The 13,205-nt window shown below is 56.4% G+C and overlaps 1 protein-coding gene across 4 annotated transcripts in view; it reads left to right on the top strand.

Annotated features, from left to right (window-relative positions):
* The window catches only part of ATP9B (ATPase phospholipid transporting 9B), a 183,904-nt gene extending 172,461 nt beyond the window's left edge, over positions 1 to 11,443 (top strand). For 3 of the 4 annotated variants that reach the window (XM_019643362.1, XM_019643361.1, XM_019643363.1), the window contains 3 exons: positions 6,720 to 6,777; positions 7,787 to 7,990; positions 11,024 to 11,160. In XM_019643362.1, coding sequence (XP_019498907.1) covers positions 6,720 to 6,777; positions 7,787 to 7,990; positions 11,024 to 11,160 — 399 coding nt within the window. Of the gene's footprint in view, positions 1 to 6,719; positions 6,778 to 7,786; positions 7,991 to 11,023 lie in introns of all 4 variants that reach the window. The other variant, XM_019643360.1, reaches the window with a different exon arrangement.
* The last annotated feature ends 1,762 nt before the right edge of the window (positions 11,444 to 13,205 follow it).

Below are 13,205 nucleotides of genomic sequence, written 5' to 3'. Positions count from 1 at the left end.
GAAACATGCTCAGCTCTCCAGATACAAATTGGGGTGACTTTGGAATCTTCCTAAAGGCTGGCTTTTCCCAACCAACACTGAGAACAAAATCAGCTAACCCCCAGTTCAATTTAGGGGTACAGGCGATAGCCGTGGGTGTCTGACTCCGAGCTCTAAAGCTGTCGCAGCGTGTGGGTAAACCAGCGGCTGCAGCCTAGCACCACTAGCCGCTCGGTGCCTGGTACGCACGTCACGGTGACCGGATTTCACGGCGCCGCTGGAAGGAGCTGGCGAAATCACGGTGTTCAAGTTCCTTGAAAAAAATACAGAATGCCCATAATACTTCTGTAATCGGGACAAAACTAAACCTTGTCCACCGATACAGAATAAATAAGGCAGACGAGCAAGCACTGTGCGTGTGAGGTAATATTGCCGTGCATATTACAAGCAGAAGAGAAACTTCGGTTTATGTCCTGTGGTGAATCATTGTTGTTCAACAAAGCAAAATAGGGTCAAAGATCCAAAATCTACAGGAAGCTATTGCAAATAATTGTAATCTTAGTAGATTGTGTGTTTCCTTAATTCCAAGACTCCAGAGTGCTTATGTAACTGCTGCCTCACAGACGTCAGGGCGGAAATGAGCTTTCCTGAAGAATATAAAGCGAGATGAGCCGCCCTGATTCACGTAGGCATTCGCACCTGAGCTGAGCCAGGGTCACCTGGGTCAGCCCAGGTGACGCTGCCAAGCGGGCAGGGTGGGGACCATCGGCCAGTCGCTGGGGATGAGGCTGTGGAACACGTTCTCACTGGGCCCACCAGCATCTCCTGGTGGCTAAAGGTCACTCTAGTGACAAGAATGTGTGCAGGGTCACAAGCCTCCAAGCTGACTCACATCTAACTGTAAATTCCATGCCGTTCGCTGACACATTTAGACAACTCAGACGAAGCTGGCTCTCGTTATGAGCACTGGCTTTCCATTTCTGTCACGGCGGCCAACCATTTAGAACATTTTAATACCCTAAAGTCAGGACACTAAATTAGAATCATTCAATATCCTAAAGTCAGGACACAGTTTTTTTTAAAAGAGTTTAGTCACTTATTTTCTACAGTCTCCTTTTCTCTTTAAGATTGAAAATCTATACTTTTTGTCTTTATGTATATATTTCTTTAAAAATCGAATACGCTTCAAATCCTTTAAAAACAAAATAGCACCAAAGTACTCAACCATTTAACTTGATAAAAATTGAGCTACTTTCTCTTCTTGGTGCTAGAGAGCCATTTGGAAGCTTATAATCTTCTGATCACTCGGCCGAGCTGGTCTGAACACAGCACTTGGTGTCACCCCCCGGGCACGGGGCAGCGACGTGGTCTGAGTCCTCAGTGTGGGCAGGCTGGCGAGGGCGCAGTGCTGGGGGCTTGTGAAGACACGTAAGGCGGAGTTCCCGGTCTCAAGAGCCCGCATTTAGTCAGGAAGAGAAACCATACATTCCGGTGAATTAAATGGTGGTGAAACAGCTCAGGCCAGCAGCATAAAGCAGGCAGGTTGGAATGTAAGCAGCTGGTAAGTTCTGAGCAAATCTAGGGCCGCAGTCAGTTGGTAAAACACCTTTTGAGGTCCTCAGGTGAGCACAGTGCATGGCCCTGGCAAACGCAGGTGTGTGCTTTGCGGTCAGACACCTGCTTTTGTACGGATTCGTAAGCACGGGTCTCTGTGTGAGCGCTGTGAGTCCAGGCGTCCCCAGTCCCCTCAGGTGTCAGCAGGCGGGCCGGGTGTGGCCGGAACCATCGTCCTCCCAGGATCTGCTCAGTGGGGGTTTGCGGGGTGGACGATTCTGTCAGACAGAAAGGCGGTATCGCCTTCCTCTTCTAAACCATACAGTCCTCGTTCCTAGCAGAAAACGGTGTGTTTGTAACGATGAAATTCTGGTGTTCCTCTTCAGGAGGTCAGAGCCTGTTTTGAATTATTCAGCTTTACGCGTGCCGAGTGCTGTCACGTCTTATTTTCTGGGTGCTGCTAGTAAGACAGGAACTGTATGTCCTCATCCTGCACCCCCCACCACCACCACAGATGGCTCTGTCCTGAATGGCCCGTGGCCCCTTGTGCAGAGCACCTGAGCCTGAGACCAGGGGTCACTCAGCAGCGTGTGGCTGGCTCAGCTGAGTCAGGTGGGCTGAACCCATGGGTGCTGAAGTATCAGCTTGTCAGTGTGAATTCCAGTTACCGATTCATAGTTTATCCTCCTGAGAAGTTAAACTGCTAAACTAACCACAGAAATGCCTGAGCTGTAGCTGTGCTAATGGTCCAGGTATCGAGGAGGTGACCTGCCGACCTTCATAAAGACCTTGGGACCACTGGACCTTGAACGCTGAGGATTGCTTCACTGGGGTTTTTCTGTTGAATATTCTCCACAGGGTTTTAACTTTTGAAATGTATTTTTGTGTCCTTATCTAATAATGATAAGGCAAGAAAAGGAAATTCAAAGACAGACGAGAAAGGAAGAAATAAAAGTATCTATGCTGATGCCATAGTTGGCTGTAGAAAATCTGAAAGAATCCCCAGGAAACCTAGACTCACAAGTTTAGTAAGAATACAAGCAAAGTATCTTGAATCACTTCTAAATCTATGGTCTAGCAATGAACAGCTGAGGTCTGAAAAACATTTATATGCTGTTTATAATATGAAAAAGGAAAAAGCTTTGGTATCACCAAGTACGTGTAGGATATTTGTGCTGAAACTGAAACGCTGAGAGAGAAATCTTACGAAGGTGTAGATAAATGTCCGTGGGTTGCGAGACTCCACGCGGGTGCGTCTTGACCAGCTGACTCTGAAACTTACGTGGAAAGTCAAGGGCATGGAGTTACCGAAACAATCGTGACAAAGAGCAAAATCAGAAGAGTTCCTGTACGACAGGAATCAAGGCCGTGATGACTGGCAAGAGACAGACACACAGACTGGGGACGGAGTCCAGGGCCCAGAAACAGAGCCAGTGCATCAGCCCGTCTCGGACACACGTGACAGGACGCCTAGTGGGGGAAGGACAGGCTTCTCAACAAATGCTGTTCCCCAAGCTGGTCACCCCCAGCAAGCATGGACCCTCACCCCACCTCACACTTCTACCGAAATCCCCTCAAGATGGGTCATGACCTGAATGTGAAATGTGACACTGTAAACCTTCCAGAAGAAAACGTGCACGGCTTTGGGTCAGGCAGAGTTATAGATACGGGGTCAGAAGCGTAACGGGAAGAGCTGACAAACTGGACTTCATCATGATTAAAAACCTCTGCGAATGACACTGTTAAGGAAGTGGGAAGACAGACCACAGGCTGGTAGGAAATATTTGCAAATCACACCTCTGACAAAGGACTTGTGCCCAGAACATGTAAAGAATCCTAAAAACAAAAAGAACACAAGCCCCCAGTTATTTAAATGGACAGAGGCCTGACTGACAGCACGCTGAGGTGGTCGTGTCCACACAGCACGAAGCACGTGAGGGTGTGCCCAACGTCATGTTCCTTAGGGGACTGTCACTGAAAGCACGGGTTCTCCTGCGACGTGCAGAACTGCCGTCTTGTGCTTCGTGACTGTCGAGATATCATAAACATGTCTGCTGGCCCTGGCCTGAAGCAGTGAGGTCACCTGTCAGGTGACACTGCACGGGCCAGTCCTTGTAGAACCTGTTCCGAAGTATCCTGGGCCGTGACGGGCCACACTTGTCACATACTGAGCGGCGTGTTTCGTTGGATGGAGTCGGATTCACCCCTTAGGAACGCAGGATGAGAATTTAAAGAAATAAACCGTTGATACAAGAAACGAGCGACAGTGAAGAGAACCCCAGGAAACGGGTCTTCTGTCCCTGCCCTCGTGCACGGGGGCCCACGTTTCTGCTGGAGATGCACTCACTTCTCCCCGGTGGCCGGACCTGCCGAGTCAGGGGACTGTCCTCCCAAGGTCGCACCAACTCCGCTCCTCAGGAGACGGTCCCGGGTCGGCGTCGCCTGCGCTTCCGCATCGTTAGTCACCTGTGGAAGCCGCCTCCGAGTTGCCGTCACGATGGGAATCAGGAAAACACCCGTTTCCCTTCATTCTAGTAGCACCAGAGAGAGGAGGCTGAGGAGGACGACGAGGTACGGGGAGAAAGGCGGCCGGCGCTTCTGAGCCGCTGGGCGTGTCGTCTGGAGCCTGAGCACTCCTCGCCTGCTGTGTGCTCGCTCGCGTGCAGCACGTGCGCCCATCACCGTCACACCCACACCAGCGCGATGCCCGCGGGTAGAGCAGCCCCCCGGCGGGCTCCTGGGGCTTGTGGTGGAGCCGTGGTTGGTGACGAGTGGGAGCAGGGCTCCCGCAGTCTGTCGTGGGGTCGTCGGCACAGCTCACACACTTCCCGGCGTCGGTGTCTCACCCACCTGGGGACTGTGCTCGTCACTTCTGCACAAACTGGAGGAAACGAGCACTCGCAGGTGACACTTGAGCCCGTCACGGCGAAGAGGGGGTGGCCCGGTGACTGAGAGCCAGCGGTGCGTGGCCCCCGCTGCGTCCGCTCCCTTCCTGGGCACAATTCCTGCTGCACGGACATGGGTGTGGCAGTGACAGCGTATTCCTGCCCCTAAGTCACGTGGACGGAGCGTGGGCCGTGCTGAGGATGCCTGCACCACTAAATACGAGATCTTTCCTTGTGCCCCAGAGCTAACATCTGGAGCTTTGCACACGCGTCTCACCCAGGAGCGAGAGCCCGGGTACGTGTCCAGGTGACTCCTCCGGCGACGGCCTCACTGATGGTTTGTGCCCAGGGCCTGACCATGTGGGACATGCTGTCGGCAGACACTAGCGGGGATGTCTGTTGCCCCTGACGCAGGGCATGGCCCCAGTGTGTGCGCTGGTAATTAGGTCACAGGCCTGCTGGCAATAGGTGTCAGCAAACCTGGCGACCAGGGAAACCTCTCCCTTTTATGTCAAAAAGTAAAGTTAAATTTTCTGTTAAAATATTCAAATAAAATTAACCACGTACTTAGATACACAGGAGTTTTATGAGCAAAGACCGAACCCCCACTAGTATCCAGTCAGAGACACACACGTGGGGAAAATGCACTGAAAGGACCTATTTCAAATACAAATGTTTACAGCTAAAAACCTCTGTCTTTAAGATTCCCTGTGGCCTTTTAACAAGTCACTGCATGTGTGAGTCTCCCTTTCACAGACGGGAAGTGAGGACTCGGCTCAGCCAGCATTTTACACACCCGTCCTGGAACCCGGGGACACACTGGGGTGGCCGTGCCTGTCGGGGGCACGCAGCTCCTGGACAGACGGCTGCCGGCAGCTGAGACCCACCCACACTGTTCCCCAGGGTGTCGCTGTGGGGCGCGTCCTCTGTTTTCCCCGCAGCACCAGCTCTGAGGCCTCCCTGTCCGCAGCTGCTGTGACAGGCCCCGTGGGGGTGCCGGTCGCAGGCGGAGCTTTGGACCCTGACCAGAGTGCTAACCTGCCCGTGACCTTGAGGAAACCACCAGGCTTCTCAGGTTTCTTCTCCTGTAAGTGGAGAGAAGTCACACGACACTGTAGGGAACACATGTGAAGTAGGGATACGTGTGACGGCCTCACCCAACACGCGTTGCCCCAACTGCCCCTCGCCACCAGTGGCAGTGCAGCCACTGAGGACCGAGTGCCCGTCCTTGGATGTAAGTGTCTTCGTGGGTGCGGTAGGCGAGTCCACGGCCAGCACTCTCTCTCGGACCCATCCCGAGAGCCTGGGCGAACTTTTAAACATGAAGGTTATTGCGCAGGAAACCATTCTGTTCCTCTGTGTTGGACTTGCTTACATGGCGTCTTCCAGAAAGGACCTGAGGGATAATAACTGTGACCTCAGCCTGACAGACTATTCTTTTTCATCTGAAGAAACTAAAAAGTAAATATAGGAATATGTGTTCCCGAGAAAGAAGTAAAGGGAAGTTATTTTTGCTACAAAGAAAGTCTTTATCCCCTGGTGCATTTATTTATTTATTTATTTATTTATTTATTTTTATTTTTATTTTTTTTTAAAGATTTTATTGGGGAATTGGGGAAGGGGACCAGCCAAGTTGTTGTTCTTCAGTCTTCATTGTGGAGGGTGCCAGTCGCCATCTGGCTGCCCGTCGGCAGCTCGTGGCCTTTAAGCTCAAGGTGCTGTGTTCAATCTTAGCTGCGGGTGGGCGTAGCCACCATCCCATGCGGAAGTCAAACCAGCAGACTTGTTGTTAAGAGCACACGCTCTATCCACTGAGCCACCCGGGTAGCAGCTCAGCTCAAGGTGCCGAGTTCAGTCTTAGTTGCAGGTGAGCGTAGCCACCATCGAACAGGCAGTGTTGTTACACCCGCCGGGCCATCCTGCCACCTGTCAGCAGCTCAGCTTGGACGCAGTATCACAGGCCCATGTGGGAATCGAACTGGCGGCCCCGTTGCTCAGAGCTCACACTCTTAAGCCAACTCTTAACCAACGGAGCCACTCGGCCGGCCCCTCCCCTAGTGCACTTAAATGTTTGTTTATGCACTTGGACTCCGGTCACTGGGAAGCCCAGGGACACGTAGCTATGGTGTAAAGGTCAGCAAAGGTCAAGCCCCGAGTGTGCAGAGTGGACAGCTCAGATGCACAGGCAGGACAGGTGGCTGGGTTGGTGTCTGGTTGGGCTGGGGGACCTGGGGGCCTGGCGTCACCAGGCCTGGCTGCTGGAAACACAGGTTGTTAACCAAGCTCTCCCACTGTCCCCAGGGCAGGTCCTTGTCCTTCAAGACCTTCCTCGTCTGGGTTTTGATCAGCATTTACCAAGGTAAGGCGGCCCTTGTCTCCTGTTAGCAATGTCGTTTTCACCTCACAGTTAAATTCCAAAAGCTTAAAATGTCATCAGCAGTTAGATGTTGCTTCCTGTTTATCTTGTCAGTCGATATTCCACAATGCAGCATGGGTTGGTATTTTTAACTGACGAATATCACCTAAAAACTGACCTGGTTTTAATTAAATGTTAATCCAGAAAAATTTTAACAAGCACTTACCACGTCGTAGACCCCACACAATGGTTTTCTTTCACGAGCCCACGGCAGGACTGAGAACCTGAATTACGTCACCAGAAGTGGTCAGGTAGCCTTGGTCTGGTGTCCGGACAAAGGAGAGCCTGTTGCAAGTGCAGTTCACAGACGCCAGGTCCATTGTTGACGTGCTAACCGTTTACACTCACTGACGAGGAGGCGTGGCGTTTCCTCCAGATAGTAGAGTATTTTTAAGCCTCTACTTGGGTTTCTGATGGTCCAGCTCAGGGGTTGGCAAACTTTTGAGACAGAAGAGCTGCCAGGGGTCAGCAAACTGTGGCTCGCGAGCCACAGGCTCTGAAGTAAAATTGAAAATGAAAATAAAACTATCATAGTTTCATTTATAAAATTTTTAAAGGCTATTATTCACATAATGGTGATTATGTGAAAATATATTTATGGCTCTCGAATAATTTTTAAATGGTTGTGAGGGACAGGATTGGCTCTTCCCGGGGTCGGCACACTTTTGAGACGGAACGCTTCCAAAGAGCCGCGTGTGGCTCGTGCGCCGCAGTTTGCCGACCCCGCTCTGGCTGGTGCCACATTGTACTTCCTTCATGATCCAGAGCTTAGGTAAGTTGTCGGTCATGTAAATGTGGGTGTGCACGTACCCGTGTCTCTGAGTGTTACGAATATCAGTCAGCTCTTCCCAGGATCCTTGTTTTCTAGCTGACTTGCACAGGAATAGAATTTCCAGCCCAATCAGAAAAAGTCGCATAAAAAGCCACTCTGGTTCCCCTGGCTGTCTTCCAGGCGGCATCCTCATGTACGGGGCCCTGGTGCTTTTCGAGTCCGAGTTTGTGCACGTCGTGGCCATCTCGTTCACCGCCCTCGTCCTCACGGAGCTGCTCATGGTGGCGTTGACCGTCCGGACGTGGCACTGGCTGATGGTCGTGGCCGAGTTCCTCAGCCTGGGCTGCTACATGGCCTCGCTCGCTTTTCTCAATGAATATTTTGGTAAGTTGCCTTGGAATCCTTTTTTGGATAATTGTTATTGATTTTTAAGCATTTTTTACTATTACTTCTTCGTACATTGCCTTAAATTGCAGATCCCAGTAAAACCCGCGTCAGAAACCTTCACAACACAGAAGCTTATTTGGGGGGAAAGATTAAACTCCTTGCAGTACGATTTTCACCATGTTGGCTTTTAAAAAAACTGACTCTGCTAAGCGGGGCCCCTTCATGCGGGGCTGTAAAGTTTGTCTTTGTCCGCAACTGCAGTAGTGCGTCCCAGGACGGGGCCCAGGCACCCACAGGATAGCAACCCCCTGCCCGTCCCCTTCTCTCACAGAGGCCACCGGGCTCCGTGTTGATGGCCTCAGCCTCATGAGCAGCCCAGCTGCCTGGCATCTTAAGTGGCGTCAGCAACATCGGCACTGTGGAGAGGTGTCACCAGCACCGTGTCCCTAAGCGCACGCGGTCTTCCCAGCCTGCCATCACCAGCCAGGGGACCTGCATGTGATACCAGACAAGAGCTGACGGTGACGGTGGCTGTCCTCATGCTCTCTGGTCCAGATTGAGGAGAGCAGGTCAGAATCGCCCTCACGGCCACATGGGCGACCTGCGCTCGCTTCTTCCCTGGGGGTGACTTCCGCGCAGGCACGCACCTCGACAGGAAGTGGCTGTGGGAGGGAGGCCTGGCGCCGGTGGGCACCACGTCCTCGTCCTCTCCAAGGCCTCCTGCTTCCCGGCAGCAGCGGGATGCGCCCCGAGCCACGTTTGCAAACGCCACTCGCCGCTCCCCTTCCCCGAACCGCAGGCTTTCCCAGCCAGGGCTTGAGAACGCCCAGACTGTGTCCCAGAGCTGACGGACGGGGCTCCGAGGGCTGCATGGGGTTTCCTTGCTAAGGTGTTTAAATCGGGCAGAGAGAAGGGACGGAATACGGTCAGATGGGACGGGAGGTGATGTCCTCGGGCTCCTGAGAGGTGTGTCCCCACTGCACATAGAACACAGTGTGGTGCTGCTCCTGGTCCAAGATGGAAGTTTCCAGAAGGTTTTCAGAAAAGGGAGGACTGCCTCGTGTCCATGCTGGCACAGCAGCAACCCTGACAGCGGTGACCTCAGCCGCCGGGAGAGGCCAGTGAGCCCCGTGTGGAACCGCGACTTCCCGGTTGCTCGTGTGGGAGCTCCAGAACTGACACCCACTGCAGAGCCTGTGGCGTGGCCTCCGCCTGCCTCGTCTGGCACCCGGGCAGACCACCGTCGGCACACACGCCCTCCCAGAGCTCACCAAGGGTGTGAGCGAGCCCGCTGTCTGGCGTCGTGCGGCGGCCTCTGCCCGTTGCGGACAGGATCTGCTCTGAGAACAGGGCTCCCAGACGGGCCCGTCGGTCTGACATCCCGAATGAGAAGCAGGCCTGTGCCAGATTACTGAACGGGCCATGTGACAGGCCCCACTGGTCACCATGCGGTGCGAGTCGGCTGACTCATGTCTCCCTGGTGAACACGTGGTGCAGCCAGGGTCACCAGATGGCTGAGGAAACCACTAACAACACACAGACACAGAATTTCAGAAAAATAAAGTGAAGAGCTGTATCCATTCTCCAAGAAGGGGGCCCTATGAAAAGGAACGCTCAAAACGAGATTTCTTAGAGATCGGAGTCATGGTGACACCTGACCATGGTGACACGGTCAGAAAACTCGAAGGCCACGAGCACTGCCCTTGAGTCAAGTGACAGTCTGCGGCCGTTTGTGACCAGCCGGCCTCACCCACACGCAGTGGCCCTCAGGAGACCTCCTAGGGGACAAAGATGACAGCCTCACGTTCTATTAAGTGGAGCAAAGCAAGCCGTGAACTGTGAATTGTTCTTGGTGAAAACTAACGTGAAACACCTTCATCCCGGAACATGAGTCACAAAATGGCTTCTCTTTCAGCAAGTTTGAACAGTGGGAACGTATGAAGTTTGTTCCCTTCCCATAACTTTAGCATACGTGTATTATAAATGGCAGAGAAGTAACAGGAATTCCACTATAAAAGTAGAAGGTGGGTGAGCTCACATGAAGCCTTTCCTCCGTGGTGACCACGTAGATAAGAGAAAATGTAAAAGTTAATGTTTCTGTATTAAAAGAAACATTCACCAAAAAAGTAGCTGGGGCCGCTGTGAAATGGCTCCTTGCAGATGTGCTGTGGCCTGATCAGAAACGTGGCGCACTCCCCGTGTGAGTATGAATTCACGTGGCGTGCGCAAGTGCGTGGTGACACGTCAGTCACAAGAGCACCTCCCTGTCGTCCTTAAAGCCGCCTGAGCACGTCTGTTGTCCCGTGCCTCCCGTACCCACCTGGTTTTGTCTCTGCCCCTGGCTTGTGTCCGAGCGGCACAGGCATGGCTTTCAGAGCGTTCAGGTGGGTGAAGCCGTCATTTCTTTCAAAAGTATAAAGTTGAGCAAACAGTGTCGGTCAAGATACTCAGCTGGTCAGGACAGTCTCCTTGGAGCTCGGTTTCTGGCCAACCTTTGGTGGCACCGCCGAAGCCTTGGCTGCAGCTGTCCCCGTTGGGAACCAGGTCCCCTTCGGGCTCTGTGCTCCTGGGGGCTTGGGGGGGCCCACATGCTAATTCAGCTCGGGGGCGTCCGGGTCCATGAGGGGACGGTGTATCCATCCCGCCGCGTTTAGTGGCGGAGCCGCTCGACGACACTTGCAGGGTTTGCGGACTCGGGTGAAATGCGGCGCGGGAGCGGCCTGCGCGCCGCCTCTGCGGACAGTGTCCGAAGGGGCAGCTCCCGCGCGCGGCCGACGCCGTGTCGGGCCCTCCCCGCGAGAATCCGCGGCTCTGCCAGCGGTGCGGGCGCAGGGGGGGCTGCTCTGCGGGGAGGGGCCCCGGGGGCGGACCCGCCTGGGGCCCGTTATTTACCTGGCGCTCAGGTGAGGCCGCGCTTCCGCGAGGAAACCTGAGGTCCCGGCGGGCCCGCGTCGCCTCGTGGGTCTGGAGGCGACAGGCGCGCGTGGCCGCCCTGCCCGCCTCACGTTTGTCCCCGCTTGTCGCCCGCAGATGTCGCCTTCATCACGACGGCGCCCTTCGTGTGGAAGGTGTCGGCGATCACCGTGGTCAGCTGCCTGCCGCTCTACCTGCTCAAGTACTTGAAGCGCAAGCTGTCGCCGCCCAGCTACTCCAAGCTGACCTCCTAGGCGCCGCGCGTGGGGTCCCGTGGGGTCCCCGTGGCCGCGGGGCGGCGGCTGCGCCACGGCCGGCAGAGGATCGGCGCCCCGAGCGCGCATCGTGCGCGGCGCACCCCTGCTTTCCTTTTTTATTTTTAGTATTTAATTTTCGTATCAAACCAGCTTCCGTTTCTATTGAAAACGAGCCCCGATTATCCCTCTGGCTGCGCAGCGCTCAGCCCGGCGCGACCCGAGAACTGACGCGGAAGCCTGGCCCCCCCCCCTCGCCCGGAATAAAGCCTGGACCTGCGAACCCCATGTGTGTGCGCGCGGCGTCCCGGCCCCCCACCGCCCACGGGTGTTTAAGGGGCGCCCTGGGGACCCTGTGTGTCAAATCCCGCCCTTTCCCTATTTGTGACATCACGACCTCACAGCCCTGTCGGCGCGGACGCGTGTCCCGTGAGCTCAGCCCCCGCGGGCCGGGCCGCCCGGGCACCCCCGCACCCGAGTGACCCCCGCAGTGGGAGCCCTGCGTCCCACGCTGTCGTCACGACGTCCGCGAGCCCGCTCAGCTGCTTGTGGGGCGTTTCCGTGGGCGAGCGGTTGGTCCCCTCGCGAAGCTCGCGAGTCACCCCCAGTCTGCGCGTCGTGCCCCCGCGGCTCCGCCGCTGCACCGAGCCCGGTGGAGGGTCCCCAGCAAGGCGGCGCCATCCTGCGCGTCCCGGCTGTTGGCGCTGCTGCTCCGCGGAGACGCCCCGGGGTCCCCGGTCCGCGCGTCTGGGGTCCCGGGCAGCGAGCGGAGCGGCTGCGCGCCCGGCTAGAAGAACCGTCCTCTCCGCCGCCCTGCCTCGGTGGTGACAAACTGCAGTCCCCTCGGAAGCAACGCCACGAGCTTCGGGGTAGCGCCTCGGGGCGCGGCTCTCAGCTGGGCGCCCAGGGGGCAGACAGGTCAACGTGGTCCTGGGAAATCGGTGTTTTACGTGCAAATCAGTGTCGCGCAGATATTTTCCTCGGCGGCGAAGGTGGTGTCGCCGGCAGTGAGCTGCTGGGCGGGGGTGTGGGGCCGGGACCGACCCCCGACCGCAGGACGCAGCGGGGCGCGTCGGCTCTCCGCCGGAGGACCAGCGGTGAGGCCGGACGCGAAGCGCGTCACCACCTGCAGGCAGGAGGCCGGGATTGCCTCTGCTTGCTCGTCCTTTTAGGTTCAGGAAGCCTTGTCAGCCCCTGAAGTTCTGATTGGCGTGGGGTGGAGCCAACCCCACGGGACTGAGGAGTGTGTCTCCGTGTCCGGGGCCTGAAAACTGCGTTTTAACGGTTTGCTCGTGTCCCTGGGTCCTTCCCTGTCTGCTGTAAGCTCCACGAGAAGGGCCATCCTTGCACTCAGTGTCCACGCGTGCCTTGTGCAGACCCCGAGCTTAGAGGCCGACGGGGCCAATGTCAGCCGATGACGCTGTCCTGGGGCGGGAGCCCTGAGAGATGGGGGTGCAGGACGGGAGGCAGGGCGGTGAGAACGAGGCTGGGGGGGCCCGAGATGGGGCCTCGGGGGGCGGTCGGGGCAGCACGTGAGGGGGCGCAGCAGCTGTGCCGCCCTGTGACATAACCGCGTGCAGCCGGTCCTTGGGCAGCGACAGCGACAGGAGGCGGTGAGGTCCGCGCGTGGGCGCGTCCGGCAGGTGTTCACGGCCGGCGGCGGGTGTGAGGCCAGACTGGGCGGACGAGGCGACGCGCTGAGCAGGGGGCCCGAGGGGGAGCAGGACCCGCGTGGGGCGGCGAGGCGGGGGGACGGGACACCGGCCCCTGGAGCGGAGCTGTGCCGGCCGGAGACTGTGCTCCGCGGGCTTCACCGCGAACTGACGCCGGCGGCCGCTTCCACGCCGTGTCCAGGCCGCCGGCCCGGCCCCGTCGCAATCGCTGGAGCAGCAGAGGGCCGGCGGCTGAGCTGGGGGGACGCGAGCAGACTCCGCTGGCAGCGCAGTGACTGCGAGGGGCGGGGACGGTGTCCCCACGGGCCCGGCCTCCGCGACGGTCACTGGTGCATGAGGCGGAACGGCGGGCGGCTGGGTGACGGGCCGTGT

Source organism: Hipposideros armiger, unplaced genomic scaffold (genome assembly GCF_001890085.2).
Source record: "Hipposideros armiger isolate ML-2016 unplaced genomic scaffold, ASM189008v1 scaffold_77, whole genome shotgun sequence".
Classification (NCBI taxonomy): domain Eukaryota; kingdom Metazoa; phylum Chordata; class Mammalia; order Chiroptera; family Hipposideridae; genus Hipposideros; species Hipposideros armiger.
Note: the sequence above shows the minus strand (reverse complement) of the source record. Positions and strands in the feature narration are given on the sequence as shown.